The sequence below is a fragment of the Gymnoscopelus braueri genome (genome assembly GCF_963280865.1).
Source record: "Gymnoscopelus braueri genome assembly, chromosome: 22".
Classification (NCBI taxonomy): Eukaryota; Metazoa; Chordata; class Actinopteri; order Myctophiformes; family Myctophidae; genus Gymnoscopelus; species Gymnoscopelus braueri.
In genome coordinates, this window is record NC_137624.1 from 12,424,595 (window position 1) to 12,444,672 (window position 20,078).

Consider the following 20,078-nt stretch of genomic DNA (forward strand, 5'->3'; position numbering starts at 1 on the left):
TTCGAAAATTGCCGATTCAACGCATCATGATGTGACTCATTGAATCAGTGAATTTATTTTTACACCTATAATGACATGCCCAAATTAGGGATGCCAGGGTTACTATGGTTAACTCACATCTACAGTTTGCAGGTGAGTGATGGACAGTGTGTACACAATAGTGGGTGGTGTGATCATCCTCAAACTGAAAGCACCATGTGCTAAAAAGAAAACAAACTTTTCTTTCTTTAAAAAAGAAATGCTGCAGCGCAAGGTGCTTTCTTCATAGATGACTTCCCTTAAAAAATTTATGGGTCAGTACTGTAGCATCCCATGGTCAATGCTCTCAAAGTAGGCTTATACTCCTTCGCAAGCAACCCCCTCTAGTGGATGAGCATGTGAAACAACCTAAAATGTGGTGTAAGTGATATTTATTTGTTAAAATAAGTGTTAACTCTACATTCTGATAATAATCATTGCTATAGAGTGTTTGTTCCGTAACAGGGTCTCTCCGTCTCTCCAGCTTTTTAGTAAATAGGATACCACTTTTATCCATTCAGGAGAGAGAACTTATACAGTGTACAGGATAAACAAAACAAGTGACGTTGGAACTGATGAAACAAAAAAAGAGCAGATAAAATTGTAGCTGGAGCAACACTATAAATCTGAAGCTGACAAATTATCTTTGTGAGGTTCTCTCAACCTGAATGCACTTGTTTGTTTTATGTCTGTTACACTTCCCCGACAGATTTTCCATCCAGTATATCAGATGGAAACCACAGTTGTATAACCATCAGGTTTCCAACTATACAACCAAAGCAAATCCCAGTTTTCCATCACGCTCCGTACATAGGCAAATAGGACTTTTGTTTGTGCAATCATATCTCTGTTGTTACTGTACTAGCACTGTATTTTATATCAGTGAACGCCTGTCCATTAACAATGAAGTCCCGTTTGTAATGATCATGCATTTATGGGATTAGCAGCACAGCTCATCAGGCTGTGGCTGTTGTGAACTTCTCTCAGTGCACTGTCCTTTTCAATCTGCTTCTTTGCATAGCCTGGGTCCTCTTCTGTCTGTCTGTGATGGTGGAGCCGAGACTCTGTTTAAGAGCTGGTAGGATGACCCCATCTGCCACCGCAGCATGAGATGGCCCAGACCTGTCCAAGGACAAATGGGAAAATTAGACTCAAGAGTTTTAGGAAAAACGTTAGACGTCCTGAGTGACACAATGTAATGTTTCTTTATCCAATGTGCACTGTGAATCATGGAATTATATCTAGCCTGCAGTGGTGTAAAGTAACTAAGTACCTTTACTCAAGTACTGTACTTAAGTACAGTTTTGAGGTATTTTTACTTTACTGGAGTATTTCCAATTTTCAGTACTTTTACTTCTACTCCACTACATCTCAGAGGCAAATATTGTAATTTTTACTCCACTATAATTATTTGAAAACTTTATAGTAGATTTGGATTATTATTACAAAACATACAGTAACCACTTCAGCCCTATATACATTTTGGCCATTTGAAAATAGACGATCTACAACTAGACTGGCCCCAAATGGCAACATAAGATACAAGATTATATAAGCTAAACAGCAGCAACACCAGTGAGAATGAAGCACAGGGGAGGTACAAGAAGGAAGAGTCAAGAACCAAACCAAGATAAATAGGAGAAAGCATAAAGATATAAAATATAAAGATAAAATTCAATAATGAGGTTAGATGCTGTCTGCAGTGGGTCTCTAAATGAGTGATTATGTAGCAACACATCTCATGTAAAAGAGTGAACAGGCATCAGCATTGTCTTTGCTCTGTCAAAGAATAAGTAATAATCCAGTTTTTAAGGTTCGTTTTATACTACTCTTTTAGATGCCGGTTGTTTGATCTATAGGCCTACATTTTAACATAGTAAAACATCTTAATTACTGGGTGTTCGGATCTGTCACTGTCACCAACAGCGTCACCAACCAGGAGGAAGTCACGGCTACCTAATTGCTTACTCGGAGGCTGATCCTTCAAAGTAGGCCAGTCTTTATATAATTGTGCCTTTAACCCATTAAAACCGGGAACGTATCTGTGTTACCACTTAAACCATTATTTTATAATTTGGCTATTCAAAAATAGTAGATATACAAGCAAGTAGTGCCACGCTACGAGCTTGTAGATCTGCTATTTTTGAAAAATCTTGAAAATGTGTGCAAATCTTTGAATATATTTTCAAGCAAAAATTTTTAACTCAAATATTTGCTTCTGGCGGTTCCTGGTACAAAATATTTTGAAATGGGGGTCCGTGGCCAAATAAATGAAACATTGACATGAAATAGTTTGAGAACCACTGATATAGCAACATTCAAAAAACTGTAGAAGACATTTGTAGAATCGGGCCTCAGGTCTGAGTGGGTTAAGCCTTGTTCCATGTAGGACCCAGTAGCAAGTAAGTAAGTAGCAAGTAAGTAAAAGTACAAAAGTATTGGTATCAAAAAAATTCCCGTCTCCTTAAAGTTACTTAAAGTACCAAAAGTAGAAAGTACTCCTAATGCAGAATGTCCCATTTAACAGGTTTCAAATGTATAACAATCTTTTGAAAATAGCCGATCTACAAGCTCACAACGCGTCCCATCCCGACGCGTTGTGAGCTTGTAGATCTGCTATTTTCAAATAGCCAATGTTTAAATAGGGCGAAGTCGTTAATATATGGTTTGTAATAATAATCCAAATCTACAAAGTAACTAGTAACTACAGTTTTCAAATAAATGTAGTCGAGTAAAAGTACAATATTTGGATCCGAGATGTAGTGGAGTAGAAGTAAAAGTATCGGAAATTGGAAATACTCAAGTAAAGCACAAATACCTCAAAATTGTACTTAAGTACAGTACTTGAGTAAATGTACTTAGTTACTTTCCACCACTGGTCCCGGGTTTCCACATATTAAGTTTTCATGTGTGTTTCATGGTTCAAATCTGCTGCCAAGCCAATCAAACGAAGCTATTGGAAATTGAACCGGAAGAGGAAACGGGTATGCCGCCTTGTGTAAACAGTTATGCACAGAGCCTATAGTACTGTACATGTTTCTAACACATCACTCTCCCCCTACGATGCCTGCAGACATTTCTGTCATTTCTGTCATACCTTAGGTGCAACTTGTAAAGATTAATGTCTCAGATTCCAGTCTCCCTGACACCAGTAGTGGAAAAAGCACTCAAATGTTTTACTTAAGTAAAAGTATCAATACTGCAATGTATAAGTACTCCGTTACAAGTAAAAGTCCGGAATTCAAAATGTACTTGAGTAAAAGTACAAAAGTATTGGTGTCAATATGTACTTAAGTACCAACAGTAAAAGTACTAAAATGTTTGAAAATAGCACAATGCGTCGCATTGCGACGCGTTGTGAGCTTGTAGATCGGCTATTTTCAAATAGCCTAGGTATAAAATAGGGCTGAAGTGGTTGATGTATTTTTTATAGTGTAATATATGTATATCTGCAAAGTAACTAGTAACTAAAGTTTACAAATAATTGTAGTGGAGTAAAAGTACAATATTTGCCTCTGAGATGTAGTGGAGTAGTAAAAGTACTGACAATTGGAAATACTCCGGTAAAGTAAAAGTACCTCAAAATTGTACTTAAGTACAGTACTTGAGTAAATGTACTTAGTTACTTTACAACACTGCCTGACACTGAGACATTAGTCACTCTTCAACTCATCTTGCTCTAACTTGCTCATACATTCTGAACTGTGTAAAAAGACCCAAGGCTGACACTGCTGGTACCCTGAGTTGAATGACTCGTGCTCTTAGATGTGCTTGTCCTGCAAGGGCAGAACGCGAATGGAAAAAGACAACTAACTAAGCTTCACCAAAGTGACACACAATAGTGTGCTGTACTAATTAAAGTCATACTGTGTAACGTTATCAATTTAACAACAGTTATTTTTTATGTTTCACTGGTATATTTTTCACAATAACCTTTGCTTTTTCCCCCTGCCGATTTACAAGCTCACAACACGACACATCGTGGGCTTGTAGATTGCTATTTTTGCCGATTGATTGCCCCGAATAGGACTGTTAGGATTCATATGGTTAGATTTAAACATGCAAATGTGCAACCCCTGCTAAAGAAACCTAACCTAGACCCCAACAACCACAACGTACAAGACCCAAGCTACCATCTATCTCTAAGATTTGGGGAAAAGTCCTCCTCTACCTGAAAACATTCAAAATGGTCTGTTTTCAAAGCTCTGCATGATAGAGAATTTGCTATGCTGAAGGTACATAGCATTTGTCTCTCTGCCAATTCTGGTTATTCTTCAGAATAGGGAGCTGTTATTCTTCCCCGGCCCTTGTTAAGTGTAAAATTCCCCATGGACTATAATAGGTCCCCAATAGGGTATCTTTTTATTCTCATTATACATGCCTCCCCTTGGCTCTATCTAATTGAACTGGGAACCTTACGATTCCCAAGCGGCCGCTCTACCTCCTATGCCAGTGGTTCTCAACCTGTGGGTCGGGATCCCCAGGGGGGGTCCCCACAAGATTTTAGGGGGGTCCACAGATGACAGTGAAGTGACAATTTAAAGGGGTGTTTCACTTTCAAAAAAACTTTTGGTCATTTTATCATCTACTCAGGCCTTTGTCATTTTATCAGACACGCCCCCTTCCTATACAAACCCATTGTAACTTCAAACTCCATTTTAACCATGTTAGATTCATCAAAAACACCCGTCCTTGGTTCTGGTGACTCACCCTGCCCTCCTAATGCGTGAGGGGGCCGTGTTTTTTACTTTACTTTTTTCATTTATTTTTAATATTTTTTTTAGAAAATGAAAAAAATAAAATACAATAAAAATAAATGAAAAAAGTAATATTGGCCAAATTGTCAGATAATATAACAAAAATTGTGAAAATAGCCGATCTACAAGCTCACAACGCCACGCAACTATTTTCACAAAATGTATCTGTGGAACCGAGTCAAACTAAATGTAATGCCTCAGTTCCTACAATTCCAAGTGCTTGTCAGGGTGGGGGTCCCCATTTAAAATATGATTATTTTGGGGGGTCCCCAGTTCAAATATGATTATTTTGGGGGGTCGCAGCTTGAAAAGGTTGAGAACCACTGTCCTATGCCACTGCTGCCCCATGTAGAGTTCCAGAGACAATCTATGCTAAGGCACATTGAAGGTGCTCTGGTGGTTCTTGGTGACCCAGCCAACACAATTTACAATTTAGGCATTTGGCAGACACTCTTAATCCAGAGAGATTTACAGTAAGCAAGGTAAACACAAGATAATACATCAAATGCATAGAAATAGTAATCTAGGATCATAGGTAAACCAAGAACCTATCATCTGTCTAAACAGTATATATTAAAAAAAGAAATCTGTACATTGAAACTATACAAACTATAGGATGCCAGGTCTACAAATTACCTGGCATCTGTCTACATAACATACAATCTAAATTACATTGGAACCTTTGCATAAGCCTGAAAGCTCGTCAAGGCTAGGGCATGTGCTACGGCAAGTGCTACGAGCTGGAGTCTGAAGAGGTGAGTCTTCAGATTACGCCAGAAGATTGGGAGGGAGTCTGCAGTTCTAACTGCAATGGGGAGATCATTCCACAGTTTGGGAGCCAGAACTTGAAGGGAGAAGAGTCTGGGACGTGTGGAGCGCTGTCCCGGATGTTTTAGGGAAGATTTTGTCGGGTCAACTTGACTGTGAGAACACCCAAAGAGCGAGTGATATCAACCATGTTACCAGAGCTTTAATCAAATGGAAGACTGATTAGCATTTCAAACGATTCACTTAATATAACGGAAATAGACAATTAATATACATACGTTTTCTTTGGAAGGGATTGGAGTGCAAGTTGGGGGAACTTCTCTACCTCTGACACTTTACTGCAAGGGAAAGAAAAATGAATTATTTACCACATCATCTGTAGTAGTATCTTAATTGATAGACTTGGCGAATGGGTGTCAGGTTTAAAAATCGGCACAACCGTACCGGGAGCCATCAGCGAGGTAGGCCTTGGTAAGGATGTAGTTTTCTGGGGTGATTTTCTTGTTGAATACGATGTCTCTCAGCAATGCCTTCACACGTATAATCTACAGTGGAGAGATCCATTATTATTGCAGTCACTATCTTGACATTGATTTAACTACTATTTTATCTGCCTTATAAACACTATCATCACATGATTAATGTTTTGCATTTCAACAAATTCTAAGAACGTGTGCTTACTTCTTGAGACTGCATGCTGTTGGCGTTGTATAGCTGTCTAACGATGACTTCACACTCCTGTAGAGTGGGTGCACGAGGTGGGTGAGCAGGGCTGCTGTGAATTCGGAGAGGTTGCAACGAGGTAATGAGGCCCCCGCTCAGCGCTGGCACACAGTCCTGTCTGGAAGATCCGAGGTTTTCACTGCATTCTCCTATGCTTCTCCCAGGTGGTCGATACAATATCGATTGGGGAGGAGCACACACATATATACTGCTGTTTAGTTCAATGAACAAAGCCTCTTGTCTGCACTCAATCCCAATCTGACAGCTGGTACTGTAGTGTCCCATGAGGCTTCATTTATTTTACAACTTAACCACTTAAACCCTATATACTTTGTTGACCAGATTCCCCCAGGGATCTATACTAGGCCCCTTATATTTTTTTCCTTCAACACAAAGGGCCATATTTTCGCCGGTGCGTTACCCATTATCCCTAAACTTCTTTGCCATTTTTAAGATTTCTGAAAACATTTTCAAATAGTTCAACTAGCTGATCTACATTGACACGTTGTGAGCTTGTAGATCGGCTATTTAAACTATTTGAAAATGTTTTTAAAAATAGTAAAAACTGGCAAAGATGTTTAGGGATAATGGGTAACGCTCCGGCGAAAATAGGACCCCAAATCTCTTTGCCGAAAATAGTCGATCTACAAGCTCACAATGTGTCATGCTGGAACGTGTTGTGCGCTTGTAGACAATTTTCACCAAATGTTCATCCCAGAATAGTGATACTTGGTTCAATATGGTTAAACAATAGTAATACATTTTTGTATTTGCAAAACGAAACATTTCACATTTGGGTCCTGGGCTGGCCATGAATATGTTGCATAACCCAGGCTGTAACCACACATACACAGTAACTCAAGTAACCATTCACACAAATAAAATGGGATGATGTTGATCATAGACGAATCTACAGAACGGCATTCATAACTGCGATGTCAAGCGGCTGCCGCTCTGTACAGCGACACCGCAGCTATGGCAGTGCAGTGCCAGCGCTCTTGTGGATTCGCCTCATTTATTCATTGTCTCCGCCAGGCCGAAAGGCATGGCGAGAGAGTATGTTTTCGCCCCTGTCCGTCCGTCCGTGTGTCCTGTCTGTGTGTTACCAGCTAATCTCTGGCACCGTTGGCCCGGTCGCTCCGAAACTGTGCACACACACTCCCTGGATGCCAATTCAGAACCTCTGCCCCAATTTTTTCACATGGGCCTGTTATAGCGCCACCAGGAGGCCGATTTGTGCAAGACCCATTTACTCCTACAGATTTTATCCAAACATCACGCAAATCGGTACACAGTATCTCTATAGTCATGTGATCAAGACGGATCTGTCCGATATTTCATATTCCATCCAGATTGGCTAAGGTTGGCTTCCAAAGTTTGCAGGATTGGTCCGTTTTGAACAAAATGTCTCAAATCATGAACACAGCGTGCGATTTCCGTGAAAACTTGCACGCACATTCCCACTAGGCCGAGGAACTAATGCCACCCTTTTCACATTGGCCTGTTATAGCGCCACCAGCAGGTCTAATTTACCAAAACACATTTTTGCAACAAAATGCCTCAAATCATGAATGCACGCACATTCCCACTAGCCCGAGGAAGAAATGGCATCCTTTTCACATTGGCCTATTATAGCGCCACCAGGTGGCTTCAATAACCTACCTGACCTGGCGGAGACCTGTGCTCCAAGGAGCACTTTTTCTAGTTTAGCAGAGAAAAGCTTGCTTGAGCTATATGTTTGTGTACCATGTGTGTCATCGTATAATAAATACATAGCAACATTATAACTGAGACACTTTGCCAAATCATCAATTTACAGTGCATGCTGCTGTGTTTGTTGTTGTTGCTAGAAAGCTGACTGCAGATTACAGGACAGAAACCCACCTAAGTCCCTGATCCTGTGAGCTCCGTGTATCCTGTAGAGCTTGCTCCAGGTAGAAACCTCTGTGGGCCTCAACTGTGGGTGGTCTAATTCCTCGCCGACTAAGTGTCAATACTAAAGAGGAAGAAAATACATATTAAGGCTGAGATGGTTTTTTTTTAATCATTCAATTAAAGATAAAAGAAAATCCTTGCTGACAAGGTTTCATGTAGATCTTGGCGTTGAGAAGAGCAAAAACTATTTTAAAGAGGCTGTCTCTCTGTGTGTTCACAAATGTGTCCACCAGAGTGTGCTGAAACCACAAAACAAACTGAAACATAGACATGTGGCTCAACTGTGCACACCTAGGTTTCTTCATTTGCCTAGTATTACAGCAAGCTGGATCATAGCCACTCATTCTGCCAAGATCTGGACCTGAGCCCAAAAGTGATACAAACGAATAATCCCCATCAGACTAGCACCTATGGCAAATCATGCAACCAAGGTAAGGGCCCACTATCGGAATTAGAGTTTACCTTTTCTGCTCGACTTGGGGGGATCCATGATCAGTTTATACTGCAGCTCTGCAACATTAAAGTTAAGACAATTTTCAGCACGTCACCTTCAGGAGGCACATGAGCAACAGCCAACAACATCTCTTGTTACACAGCCCAAGTAAACAACCCCAATGTGCTGTATGCATGTGACAGTGTGGGGGACACATGACCCATGGACATCAGGACTAGGAATCTCTTGGCGGGTGGTCAGATGTGGAGGTGATGTGGAACCGCTTGTGTCCTGCTGAAGCGATACAGGATCTCTGCTCACCCCCCCACGCAGAAACCACTCACCATCCATTTTCCTCATTTAAAAACCTATTGAATTGCCATGCAACCACTGGGCCTAGATTGAGTGTCTCTCCCTTGTCAACACCCCAGCCTCAGTCAGGCAGGCCTTTGTGAATGTGTCATGGACTTTAATTAATTAGAAACAGTCGGAACAGTGATATGGATTCAGAGAAATCACATTTCGGTCAAGTGGTAACCAACTTTGATGAAGTGCAAGTGTATCTATCTTGTATTGTTGTATATGAAAAGAAATGGTGTGGTGCATGTCCCTCACATTTGTAAACCTCTCTGTACAATGCCAAATGCCAATGCCATGCTGCAGTTAGAGCCAATATGTTATAAGTTAGTGTTCAATTACCAACAAGCTTTTTTTTGTGAGTAATTAAGAAAGGAATAATTTTACCAATACCAAAAAGGGAAATTTTCAGACATAGATTTACATACAGACTCAGAGTCAGACACAGATTCATACACATAGCATACCTCATATATATATCCAGATAGATACACAAAGCCTACATAGATTGGCATTATACAACTAGACTTGTCCATGCAGACATCGATTTACACATATAGCCTCGACATAAATAGATTTCCCCACTAGCCTTTATTCTCCCGTCTGAGGTCATCGATTTCCGCATGGAGCTTCTCAAGAGTCTCCTTGTGTTGCTGCTGCAAGAACGTGATATTATTCCGGAGCGATGCGACGCGGGTGTCCATGTCTCTGATGTGAGATGATGATGAGACCCCACTGTCCTTAGGGGGAGGAGGAGGAGGAGGAGGACGACCGGGGCCGGACAGAGCCAGAGGCCGCAGGGTAGGAGGACCACCGGGACCGTCGGCCAGACGCTGCAGGTGTCTGGTCGGTAAAGGTCGCGGAGGAGGAGCAAAGTGCTTGTCCAGACGCCCGACTCTTGACCAGTGCGGCAGGTTCCTCACCGGTGGAAGGTTGTGGCTGGACATCGTATAGCTTTTTGCCAGTGGTGGAAAAAGTACTCAAATGTTTTACTTAAGTAAAAGTATCAATACTGCAATGTAGAAGTACTCTGTTGCAAGTAACAGTCCGGAATTCAAAATTGACTTGAGTAAAACGTGCAAAAGTAGGCCTATTGGTATCAAAATGTACTTAAAGTACCAAAAGTAAAAGTAGGCCTACCGAATGTTTGAAAATACATATCTACAAGCTCACAACGCAATCGCGACGTGTTGTGAGCTTGTAGATCTGCTATTTTCAAATAGCCTATATATAAAATAGGGTTAAAGTGGTTAATGTATGTTTTATAATGTAATCATTTATATCTTAGTGCAAAGTAACTAGTAACTCAAGTTTTCAAATAATTGTAGTGGAGTAAAAGCACAATACTTGCCTCTGAGATGTAGTGGAGTAAAAGCAAAAGTATAGACAATTGGAAAATTAAATACTCCAGTAAAGTAAAAGTATACCTCAGGATTGTACTTAAGTACAGTACTTGAGTAAATGTACTTAGTTACTTTACACCAACCACTGACTGCTTTACCACCCCACCACGGCTATCGACGGGCTTCAGCTTGTCGGGGGACCCGATTGAGCAGGTTCGGTTGGCGTTCGACACTATTCTAGAAGTCCCGACCATCATCTACAACAGGTTGTCGGCAAGAGACGCTTTCCTTCGGCCTTCCATAGTAGAGAGAGAGAGCTGCCTTTATAAAACGACTTGTTTTGCAGCTGCAGACGTTGCAAAGCACATGCAACTTGTTGCCACTAAACGCCACATTTTACAAAGCACTGCACATAAATCGATCTAAACAATATGTAACGGAACAATGGAGCAACGAAACGATGTTGCGGATCAGCGGACATTTGGTTGAAAAAGTCCACAGTGGCCAGTGGGCTAACAGGCTAACGCCAAAGGATTCATGTTCACTTTTACTGACATGCGCTCCTCCACAATGCACACACGGTTGCCCCTGACAACGGACTCTCCAGTTCCACACTGGGAGCGCAACCCAACCTGAACCTTTCAGTGGTGTAAAGTAACTAAGTACATAATATAGCCTATATACAAAAATATACAGAATGTTCCATTTTACAAGTTTAAATGTGTGCCTACTCTAAAATGTATTAAAAATATTTTGAAAATAGCAGATCTACAAGCTCACAGCGAAAGTAATTAAGTACATTTACTGTACTGTACTGTACAGTACAATTTTGAGGTATTTTCTACTTTACTGGAGTATTTCAAATTTTCTGTACTTTTACTTTGACTCCACTACACATCTAACATCTCAGAGACAAATATTGTACTTTTACTCCACTACAATTATTTGAAAACTTTATTTACGAGATACTTTGTAGATTTTGAATATTATTACAAAACATACATTAACCACTTCAGGCCTATTTAAACTCTGGCTATTTGAAAATAGCAGATCTACAAGCTCACAATGCCTTGCATCGCAAAAGGATTTTAATAATTGTTATACATTATGATACCTTGTGAAACCGGACATTCTGCATAATGAGTACTTTACTTTTAGTACTTTAAGTATATTTTGATATGCGTCACTTAATTAAAACAAATTTAGGGACAATTTAGGGACCTTTAAGACCTTTTTTTTATACCAAATTGTCAAATATTATGTAAGAAAGAGGCAAACATTGTGAAAATAGCCGATCTACAAGCTCACAACCAGGGCCGGATTACCCATAGGCCGTTGGGGGCGAGTGCCCTGGGGCACCAGCCAATAAGGGCATCCAATTTTTTTTTTTTTTTAAAAATAAGAATTAAATAACATAACCTTAACATAACCCTAACCCTAAAACCGAAATAAAGTAACCGAAAAGAAACTAACAAAATCCGCCAATTTTGCGCGCGGGCGCACAGGGGGCACCTCAACTTGAGGTCGCCCTGGGGCACCACATAGCGCTAATCCGGCCCTGCTCACAACGCCTCGCAGTGCGAGGCGTTGTGAGCTTGTAGATCTGCTATTTAGATCTGCTATTTGCTATGTCAAACTAAATGTAATGCCTACAATTCCTTGTGCTTGTCAAGGTGGGGGGTCCCTAGTTCAAATATGATTATTTTGGGGGTCACGGCCTGAAAAGTTTGGGAACCCTTGGATTATAGACTGGTTCATTTCACCTTTTTTACTTGGTTTAGACAGACAATGGTTTAACCAATTTAGACCTGAGGCAATTCTCAAACGCATTCTAACTAAAGTTTTCTGATAAAAAATAATAATAAAAAAAATATAATGATTATGTTGCTATGCTATGTTGCTATATATATATATATATATATATATATATATATATATATATATATATATATATATATATATATATATAGCATAGCAACATAATCATTATTCTTTTTTTTATTTTATTTTTTTTTATCAGAAAACTTGTTTTATATATATATATATATATGGGGGGGTTTCACTGTTTTAACCCTGCAACCCTATGTAAATTACGCCATTGCTGGAAAGCATCCCAGCCCAAACATTAACATAACTAATAATTGGGCCGCGCGACACGGAAATGACTGTAATAATCCTAAAACGGGAGCAAAAGTATTTAATATTTTTTTGGGTGAACCACCGGCCCACTCGCCCAGCGGCCCACCGGGCATATGCCCGGTATGCCAAATGGCCAGTCCGCCCCTGTCTCACGGTTATGTGATCTCATTACATTTTCAAGCATGTAGAAAAGGCATGCTGGAAAACTAGCATCCTCCATGTGATGGTTTGTTCACGTATAGCCTGCCCTACACAATCACTATAAAGAAAACTATATATTTTTACTACTGCGACCTGTTGTGTTGCTATAAGCATTAAGACAAAAAAGTAAAAAGTAGCTGTTATGTAAATGTTTCTGACTTTATGCGCCTCGACACAGCAGCAACGACAAAGATAATCCCAGTCTGACTTTACCAGTAGCAACACTTTTCTCTCATCAGACCATACAGGAGCGGGTGTGCAATCAATCACAAAGTACATTAATTAGCAATCATTCACTGTAGTAATTATTCTGCTGTAAATGATGCATCCTGCCCTGTGAGGAAGGTGAACTAGTCACATCACCCCAGTCCTCCTCTCCACCACCTTAATGTGTGTGTTTGTCCCCTCCAGCTGCTGAATATGTGTCAGTACCAGTGATGTGTCAGGACTCCATGCTAAGCTGGACAGGGAGAAAGAGGTGATACTCAACTTTGTTTTCAGATGGATTTCTTCATATTTTTGTTTCTGTGGATTGATATATATATATAGCATAGCAACATAATCATTATTCTTTTTTTTCTTTTCTTTTTTTTTATCAGAAAACTTGTTTTATATATATATATATATATGGGGGGGTTTCACTGTTTTAACCCTGCAACCCTATGTAAATTACGCCATTGCTGGAAAGCATCCCAGCCCAAACATTAACATAACTAATAATTGGGCCGCGCGACACGAAAATGACTGTAATAATCCTAAAACGGGAGCAAAAGTATTTAATATTTTTTTGGGTGAACCACCGGCCCACTCGCCCAGCGGCCCACCGGGCATATGCCCGGTATGCCAAATGGCCAGTCCGCCCCTGTCTCACGGTTATGTGATCTCATTACATTTTCAAGCATGTAGAAAAGGCATGCTGGAAAACTAGCATCCTCCATGTGATGGTTTGTTCACGTATAGCCTGCCCTACACAATCACTATAAAGAAAACTATATTTTTTTACTACTGCGACCTGTTGTGTTGCTATAAGCATTAAGACAAAAAAGTAAAAAGTTGCAGTTATGTAAATGTTTCTGACTTTATGCGCCTCGACACAGCAGCAACGACAAAGATAATCCCAGTCTGACTTTACCAGTAGCAACACTTTTCTCTCATCAGACCATACAGGAGCGGGTGTGCAATCAATCACAAAGTACATTAATTAGCAATCATTCACTGTAGTAATTATTCTGCTGTAAATGATGCATCCTGCCCTGTGAGGAAGGTGAACTAGTCACATCACCCCAGTCCTCCTCTCCACCACCTTAATGTGTGTGTTTGTCCCCTCCAGCTGCTGAATATGTGTCAGTACCAGTGATGTGTCAGGACTCCATGCTAAGCTGGACAGGGAGAAAGAGGTGATACTCAACTTTGTTTTCAGATGGATTTCTTCATATTTTTGTTTCTGTGGATTGAACATCAGAGTGCATTCTAGCTGATTTTATTTAGGTTGCAGTAAGACAATCCAGTAATCTATTTTTCTATCACTGTGTGAACAGACAGCTACCACTAGGACACTGGTGACTCATACAGTAGTAAACACCTTTATCTCCAGCCTGGACTCCACTGATGGTCAGAGTGGAGTCAGTCCCAGATCCACTACCACTAAACCTGGATGGGGTTCCTGACTGAAGGGTCTTTGCGCTACGAATGAGGAGTTTGGGAACTTCTCCAGACTTTTGTTGGTACCAGGACAAATAACTGCCGTAAGGAGCACTACTTGGTCTGCATGCTAGACTCACTGAGTCTCCTACATTAGCAGTCTTCACTGAAGGAGTCTGAGTCACACTGACCTGGCCCCATGTTTCTGCAAACAAACATATACAACATATTTAATCAGACAGTATTTTATATTCGAGTCGCATATTATGTTTTAAGCATGATCCGTTATCCTTTATTGATTTTTTATTTAAAACAATTTGAAGTTCCATAACTTCATGTCTTCATGTCAAACAGTGTTGAATTCTATCTGATGAAATTATGTGAAGACCATTTTGATTTAATAATAGATTAATAGAAGATTTGAGATCACAAAACTAAAAACAACATTTATATCGGATTCGGGTTAGGAGATTTATAAATGTGTTAGTCTTACCTTGAATGCAGATAACACATGTCAAGATGAAGATGCTGGTCAAAGACATGGTTTTGGGAGATATTGTTAAGAAGAACACGCTTCAGTCATGAAGGATTTAACTTGCAGGGCTATAAACTCTCCCTGAGCACTGAAGTATGTCCTTGAAACATAAAGTCTCCTCTATGCAAAACATCTTCCTGAGGAAACTGCTATTACGTCCATTACTACTGTATGTGGTTCGTGGTCAGCTGCCAGCCACCTTACACCTCTGTCTTTGACTGAAAGAAGAATAAAATATGTTGTCTAATTAGATTGAAATTTGAAGTTATCTTAATTTTATAAACTAATAGACTTAATGCAATACATTTGAAAACCTTGAAGTTTTATTTACTGACTTCTCATAACATTGATAATATATTGGAAAAACACAATGACCAAAATGTAATCCCACATTATTAGACTGATACATAGAAAGATGGGTGGACAGATGGAGAGAGAGACTGTATCACTGAAGTGCTATACTGTAGGCGTAACAACAAATGATACTAAGACAGTAAAAGTTATGTAGCACTTTTTCCACACTCAAGGATGCTTTACATGGGTGACTATGATGAGTATAAATTAGTTACAGAAATTAATATCAACAGATGAATATGAGGGAGGCTGCTGGAGGAGGTGGGAGAGATAAGTTATCCAGAGCCTTGAAAAACGGTGGTGAGAAGGATATTTTACTTTTATCTTGTTTGTTATTGTTTGTGATATCAATTATGGTTTATTTTAGAGCTGTTGAATTGTCCTTGTTATGAACACTTACTGCTGTTAAATGTATGTAGAAGAAACAGAGAAAGTTACTATGAATAGTGTTACAGTTGAACATATACCTTACGTAATAAACTGTTTTCTCAAAGACCATTAAAGACAGCCAGTAGTAATGGAGGTAATAGCAGATGAGGTTCTTCGGGAAGACGATTTGCATAGAGAGCAGACTTTATGTTTGAAGGACACACTTCAGTGCTCAGGGAGGGTTTATAGTTCTACAAGTTGAGTCCTTCATGACTGAAGCTTGTTCCTTGTGACAATACCTATCAAAATCATGTCTTTGACCATCCTCTTCATCTTGACATGTGCTGTCTGCATTCAAGGTAACGCTGACACATTTATAAATCTCCTATACCCTGATCTAAATGGTTTGGCTTTAGCTAGAAGACATTTCCATACTGTCTGGTTATATATATTTTTTGTTTTGTTTGTTTGTTTGCAGAAACATGGGGCCAGGTTACTGTGACTCAGACTCCTTCAGTGAAATCTGTTAATGTAGGAGACTCAGTGAGTCTAGCATGCAGACCAAGTAGTGCTCCTTACGCCGGAGCTTATTTGTCCTGGTACCAACAAAAGTCTGGAGAAGCTCCCAAACTCCTCATTCATACCGCAACTACCCTTCAGTCAGGAACCCCATCCAGGTTTAGTGGTAGTGGATCTGGGACTGACTTCACCCTGACCATCAGTGGAGTCCAGGCTGAAGACAAAGGTGTTTACTACTGTATGAGGTGGCATAATAGCCCATATGCGTTCACACAGTGATACAGAGTCGTACAAAAACCTCCCTCAATAAAAGAAGAAGTGACTTGAACAACTCAACAAGGGGGAATGTAACAGCATGTTTGACAATTGACATCACAACCAACCTTTTTAAGAGCAATCGCAACTGGTAAAACAAGGATGATGTGGTTTTACAGATTTCATTTTGATGGAGAGCTGAAGGAAATGTGTCTATCTGAACCTTGGATTGGATTCTACACTGGATTTACCAAAGCTATTACTGTACAAGGAACCAGGACCCAGTTCTCTTTGCTGACGCACCATGCAGGCATGGATCAGCAGAGGGTTTGGGATGTTATTGGACCTGTCTATAGGAGCCAATATGGATGGAGTTTGTTCATAACAGCCTGGCTGGTGCCAGCTTCTTTAGAGCTGCCTGTCTATAAGAACGTTTATTCAGGATGGAAAATGGACCAGGAACCCAGATGTTTCCCATTTGGTTTGATGATGAGAGTGGTGTTTTAACCAGTCTGTGGTCCTGGATGAGACTGAATTTGTATGTCTAGATAAAACAGTTGAGGAACCCTAAAGCAGTTTTGTGAACCAACTGATTGATGGACAACATGCTGCTGAGGCCTGAGCTCCTTAAATTTATGATCAGTTTTTTTATTTAGATCTTGGAACACAATCATAACATTAGAACAATATTCTCAATGAACATCTTCCACAAGGAAATCCTGGTTCTGAAGTTGTGGAGTGTTTATAACTCTGTATGTTTGCTGTGTGTTATGAATAGGCTACATATAAATAACATTAGATGACACATAGAGTCATGATCTTTTACAGTATGAAGTATTTCACTGACTGCGTGAACAGTCATATGTATTTACAAAGTAATAGATCATATTACGTAATATAAATTACAGGTATGGTTCCTTATTAAAGTGTTATTAAGTAATTTCCAGTGCTGTTACAGTACTGTGGGCCGTTCACAAAGTGAGTGAAGTCATTCATGTGGAAAGGAGGTTTTTGTACGATGGTTTAACCAGAATGGATCACTGTGGTGTACTTTCGGTGGAGGCACCAGACTCGACATCAAAAGTAAGTACTGATTTATTCTGTTCCATTTAACTTCATAGTTTCTTGATGTGACCTGTGTTAGGATTTGTTCTAAAAGTTTGTTTTATGTTTTATTTTAAAAAGGGTTAGGTTATCATTTTTGTAACTTAATTGAATAGTGTAATATCACCAGCCTGAACAAAAGCTCACTTGTTAATTGGATGATAGAATGTTCTTATTTGATTTGAAAGATTGTAGTATATCTGTATTTCATGTTCTATTATAATGGTATATCATAATTAAGGAAATAGTTATATTGCATTTCTTATATTCATTAATTTAAAATACAATCCATAATCTATAGCCTACAATTCTAATAGCTTGAAATTAAAATATTATGAGTTAAGTAATTAATCAGTAATAACATGCTCAGTAAGTAGTAAAGTATTTCAAAGCCACGTTAACTAGTTACTGTAGTTAACAGTCTTTCTCTGGCTCTAATCTACTAGTTGTACAGTTAATATAATTGACTGTCTCTCTTTATTTTTTTTACTATTTACTGGTCTGTCATTATATAGCAGAATATAGTCATGTGCAGTAGATGCATGTGTTACAGTAGATAGATAACATATTGAATGTTCAACGTTATGCTCTAAATGTCTTAGTTCTGTGTACTAATAACAAACTTCAGTCACTGTGTCTGTGTGTTTGTGTGGTTGTACGTACAAATGATTCAAAACTATTTGTGCATACAAAGAAACAAACTTGAATTCATTCTCTTTTCATCTGTACTCTATTACTGTATGTGATTGTGTGATAGTTGTACGTACAAAGTCAAATGAAGTTGAAATAATTAATTGTCTCTTCTACAGTATGTATATTGTACTCTATGTGATTCTATGCTGTACGTACAAAGTCAAATGAAATTGATAGAATTCATTGTCTCTTCTCACTTGTATTACTGTATGTGATTATATGTTAGTTTGACGTATAAAGTCAATTGAAAATTGATCAAATTGATGGACTTCTTTTCTGTACAGCTGGTGTATCGGTCAGGCCCTCCGTCTCTCTGCATCCTCCGTCATCTGAGCAGCTCTCTGCTGGGGACTCAGCAACCCTGGCATGCCTGCTCAGTGGCTACAACCCCCAAGGTACCCAGGTGAGCTGGGAGGTGGACGGGAAGGAGGTGACGGCCGGGATCCTGACCTCAGAGGAGGTGGAGAAGAACGGCCGTTACGGCCGCAGCAGCACCCTGACCCTGAGCAAGGCACTCTGGGAGCAAGGGGACGTGTTCACCTGCAAGGTGAACCATGAAGGAAACACACAGCCCACTGAAATCACCAGGACACAGTGTGGGAAGTAAATAGACGTTCATACAGTGCTTCTAAAAATGTATAGCTTTATAGAAAGAAAGAAAAATGTAATCAAATCATATGATGTTAAGTAATGTCATTGTTTGTTTGTCATTAATACTTTCACAGTCTCAGAGGCAAAGCTTCTTATGTTCAGTCAGCTTTAGGAAACTAATGACACTCAATAGACTGTCTCCATTGTTCAGAAATGATTAAAAACTAAAACAACAGGATAGTGTTGTTTAAAGAATGTCTTTGTTTGTCATTAACGTACACTTACAGTGTGGGCTGTAGAGAGATGCTCTGACTACTGGCTTTTCTCAATGCTTATGAAAATGAATTGCCTTTATAAATAAAAAGTAAATAAAAAGAAATGTTGATGAAGTCAGCTTTTTGTTATTCATATGTATAGAGATACTTCATCTGATTGGAAAATTGCTTCATCCACCTAAAGATGTATGCCATGGGTTTATAAAATGATAAACATGTTAAGCGAGCATGTTTGTCATTAATGCACTCACAGTGGGATGAGGCAGAAGAAAATTAAGTTGATTAACAACTTCAGCCCTACTGTATTTGTCATTGTACAATATATAGCTGTTGTTTATCCCTATGGATGTTTTTTATCTTGACACTGTAAAGCACTTTGTAAACACTGTTTTCGAAAAGCGCATTATAAATAAAGTGTATTATTATTATAGCTAAAATAGCCGATCTAGCTACAAGCTCAGAAGAACACCTCACATCGCCGTTGTGAGCTTGTAGATCAGCTATATTCATAGATCTGCAATTTTCACAATAAATTATGGATGCCAGGGTTAATGTGGTTAAAAAATGTCATGGTTTACATGGAATACATGTGCATTATTTGAATAGACATTCAGTCATACATCAAATATAGTGGGTTGTAAATTACCTTTTGTTCTAAAGGGATTGACAAAGCAGTAATCTCATTCCATGTAGATAAACATAATCCTATGGAAATACTAGATTTCCTATACCACACATTCAATAAATTACATATACACATAGTCCTGTATTAAAGTTGTTCTTTGTCTGCAACCCACACATGGTGATTGAAAATAATAATACATTGACATATCAGAACAGTATCTGTCCCATGCAATATTAATAGGATGTTTCCTGTGTTTGCAAATGCAGCGTGAGTCTCTGGGGGACAGGTGAACATCTGGGAACAGTGATGCTCCATTCTGGTCAGCAGCTCAAACCACTGTACCATGACTATGTAAATCAAATCACTGTACCATGACTTTATGTAAACCAAAGACTAAAGGGGAAATACTGCATCATTTATACGTGATTTATACATGATTCAGC

At 39.3% G+C, this 20,078-nt stretch overlaps 1 protein-coding gene and 1 long non-coding RNA gene across 2 annotated transcripts; one reads left to right on the forward strand and one right to left on the reverse strand.

Moving 5' to 3' along the window:
* Positions 1–1,001: 1,001 nt before the first annotated feature.
* On the reverse strand, positions 1,002–9,938 carry ccdc74b (coiled-coil domain containing 74B; the record flags this gene model as incomplete). Its single annotated transcript, XM_080420191.1, has 7 exons — positions 1,002–1,140; positions 5,822–5,881; positions 5,988–6,088; positions 6,225–6,384; positions 8,151–8,262; positions 8,664–8,711; positions 9,581–9,938. The coding sequence occupies 7 exons, from the start codon at positions 9,936–9,938 to the stop codon at positions 1,002–1,004; spliced, it is 978 nt and encodes a 325-aa protein (XP_080276317.1).
* A 5,878-nt stretch (positions 9,939–15,816) lies between these two features.
* On the forward strand, positions 15,817–19,092 carry LOC308078700. Its single transcript, XR_013932564.1, has 3 exons — positions 15,817–15,932; positions 16,052–17,430; positions 18,429–19,092. It is a non-coding gene; the product is annotated as an uncharacterized lncRNA (long non-coding RNA).
* The last annotated feature ends 986 nt before the right edge of the window (positions 19,093–20,078 follow it).